Consider the following 3,362-nt stretch of genomic DNA (forward strand, 5'->3'; position numbering starts at 1 on the left):
TTTTGTCACTCAACTATGAAAAGTTATAAAATCACCCAACTTTTCAATTTTTTCTTTCTTAGCCACCTATTGTTAAATGATTAATGGAAACATAACATTGCAACTTTTTAAATTAACATAATAAAAAATTTAGCCCTTAATCCTTATACATTTTGTCAATTTAGTCTTAAATTTTAAAACTTGAGCCCTCAATATATATACATTACCTAATTTTTACATGAAAATATAATTTAATAAAATGTGTAAATTAGAGAGAAAAGCAAGAATATATATTTTTTAAATTCCGTTTATTATTAAATTATAAAATCCTCAAATATATTATTTTCCTTATACTTTAAATGACTAAGAACTTGATATCTCTTAACGATAATTAATTCATTTTTGGTGGCTTGAGTTGGAGGCCATTGACAAAGCAAATCAAAGTTCAATTTTTTTTTTTAATGTGTTACTTACAAATTGGATTGAATTAACAAAGCAGGTTTTTTTTTTATTTTAAAGAAATTAAATTGACTACTTTTCAAAATTTGTGTCATTTTATTTCTTGTTGTTTATTTTTCATTGAATCAAACAAGAGGACATAGAAAAACAAAATTGTAAAAGGATCAAATTACATAGTGTGTAACGTTAAGGGTTTAATTTTTTAAATAAAAATTAAATTAACACAATATATAAATGTATGAGGGTTGATGTTGTTATTAGGGAAATTTTAAAAGCTACTATGACACGTTTTGGTTAGTTATTTAACCGCTGAAGATAAAAAAGAATAATCGAATAGTTTAGTGAAAAAAAATAAGTTAAATAATTGGATTACCACAAATGTAATTTACCCAAAAATAATAATAAAAATCAAATTAAAAAAATATAAACATTAAAAATTTTATTGCAAATGCACCAAATGAGAATCGTTATTTGATGAATTAGGAAAATGAAAATTTAAAAGTGGAGTTGTAACATAAAGATGGAAAAGCGAGAATGTGAAATTTAAAGTCGGATAATTGGACAAAAATGAAACAAAACTAAATCAAATGGAGTTTAATTATGAAGATAAGAGGGATGTTTTGGATTAAAAGAAAAAAACAATATTTTGTTTATAATATTTTAAAGGATGTTTGTATTTGTACTGTATTATTCCTTATATTTAATTAATTTGTTAAATTCATAATGCAAGAATCAAGTAAAAATCTAGAATATTTGTACTTTGTTTGAAATTTCTACAATTTTCTTTTTTTAAATCTAAATTCATAAAATAAAACTATAATTCAAAATAAAAAACAAATCTCCCATGATCAGATTCAATTAACTCCCTCCTTAAATCAACAGTTATTCTTGTCATTTAAAGGACAACTCAAAGCTCCCACCCTCTCTGTTCATCTGTTATTCCCATAAGGAAAAAAACAGGGAAGAGCCGGCGAACCCACCCCCACCCCCAAAACCCCAAACCCACTCTCATTTTTTGGGCTCTTTCCTTTTTTATCAATAAACCGCGTTTCGCTTTCTTGTGAAACCCACACTCTTGAAAGCTCCGCGTTATCTTTACGAGCATATCCCTTTCATCAATCATCTAATAAGCTTATAACAGAACAGGACTCTGTCTTTTTCTTGTTCTGTTTTTCTTTTTAACGATAATGCATTCCATTTTCCATGCTGCGGCCGCCGTTTTCCTTCTTCATTTCTTTCTAACGGTGACGTTTTCTGTTGGGATTCGGACTATCGGTGGAGGAGATGGGTCCGGGCCCGGGTTCGGATTCTCGGAGGCACCGGATTATCGTAACGGTGTGGAATGTCCGGTTTCTGTCAACAAAGAAGTTGTTTCGTCGTGCGACCCGGATTTAGTCCACGTGGCGATGACGTTAGACTCGGAATACTTGCGTGGCTCGATCGCCGCCGTCCACTCCGTCCTCCGGCACGCTTCGTGTCCGGAAAACGTCTTCTTCCACTTCATTGCGGCCGAGTTCGACCCGGCGAGTCCAAGAGTGTTGAGCAAACTCGTACGATCCACGTTTCCTTCACTCAACTTCAAAATCTACATATTCCGGGAAGACGCGGTAATCAACTTAATCTCGTCTTCAATCCGGCAAGCCCTGGAAAACCCACTCAACTACGCTCGAAATTACCTCGGAGACATCCTAGATCTCTGCGTTGACCGAGTCATTTATCTCGACTCGGACTTGGTTGTGGTCGACGACATTCACAAACTCTGGAACACAGCCCTCACAAACTCACGCGTCATCGGCGCACCCGAATATTGCCACGCCAACTTCACCAAGTATTTCACGGACGGGTTCTGGTCCGACCCAGTTCTTTCCCGGGTTTTCCATTCGAGAAGGCCGTGTTATTTCAACACGGGGGTTATGGTGATGGATTTGGTTCGGTGGAGAGAAGGGAATTACAGGAAAAGAATCGAGAATTGGATGGAAATACAGAGGAAACGAAGGATTTACGAATTGGGTTCGTTGCCTCCGTTTCTGCTAGTATTTGCTGGGAATGTGGAAGCGATTGATCATAAATGGAACCAACATGGACTTGGTGGGGACAATGTAAGAGGTTCATGTCGGTCGTTGCATACGGGTCCGGTGAGTTTGTTGCATTGGAGTGGGAAAGGGAAACCCTGGGTTCGACTCGATGCCAGAAACCCTTGTCCGCTTGATCATCTTTGGAAACCCTACGATCTTTACAAGGGCAGTTCAATCAAAGATCGGTCTTCTTTTCCTTCTTCAATTTTCTTGGGATTTTCCAGTTACTTGTCATGATTATTATTTTTTCTTTGTTTTAAAATTTTACATTGTTACAGAAATGATGACTGATTCTTTTGATAGAAAAGCTCAGCTGTATACGAACTGAATATATATTTTTTGGGTTATTAATTTGTGCTCTGCATATGAGTACCAAATATCAATTCGTTTCATTCATCAGATAAGGGTGGAACAATTTTTGGTTGGGTTGATTCCTTTGTATGTAATTCTGGAGAGAGGAATAAGGTTTGAGTTGTTCATTGATTCATATTCCATTTCCCTTGTGCTCCACATTTTTTTTTTGGTGGGTTCTCTTTTAGAAAATGAAATGGGTATCAGTATGGTTGGTTTAATTTAATCATATCAATGTGTTTAACGATGATTATAAGGCAAGATAAGATTGAAGTTGAATTTAAGAAAAAGCTGAGAAGATACCAGAAGACTGCAACATTTTTGTGCATTAGTGAAATGTCACTTTATCAGCTGTTCACGGGACGTTGTTGGGACGCACTCTTTTTATAAGAAACTCAAATTTACATGTGGATGGTTCAAACCTGTCTATCAAGGCAATAAACCATTTTCACATTTATCTTTTTTGATGACGGAAATCGTCTTCTTTTTCAACATTAG

The 3,362-nt window shown here is 35.0% G+C and overlaps 1 protein-coding gene across 1 annotated transcript; it reads left to right on the forward strand.

Moving 5' to 3' along the window:
- Positions 1-1,315: 1,315 nt before the first annotated feature.
- On the forward strand, positions 1,316-3,000 carry LOC108474510 (probable galacturonosyltransferase-like 9). The gene has a single exon (XM_017776459.2). The coding sequence runs from the start codon at positions 1,626-1,628 to the stop codon at positions 2,748-2,750; it is 1,125 nt and encodes a 374-aa protein (XP_017631948.1). The 5' UTR covers positions 1,316-1,625; the 3' UTR covers positions 2,751-3,000.
- The last annotated feature ends 362 nt before the right edge of the window (positions 3,001-3,362 follow it).

This window comes from Gossypium arboreum, chromosome 3 (genome assembly GCF_025698485.1).
Source record: "Gossypium arboreum isolate Shixiya-1 chromosome 3, ASM2569848v2, whole genome shotgun sequence".
NCBI lineage: Eukaryota > Viridiplantae > Streptophyta > Magnoliopsida > Malvales > Malvaceae > Gossypium > Gossypium arboreum.

Coding starts and splice junctions, on each gene's coding strand:
- LOC108474510 (XM_017776459.2), top strand. CDS start 1,626: ATGCATTCCATTTTCCATGCTGCGGCCGCCGTTTTCCTTCTTCATTTC.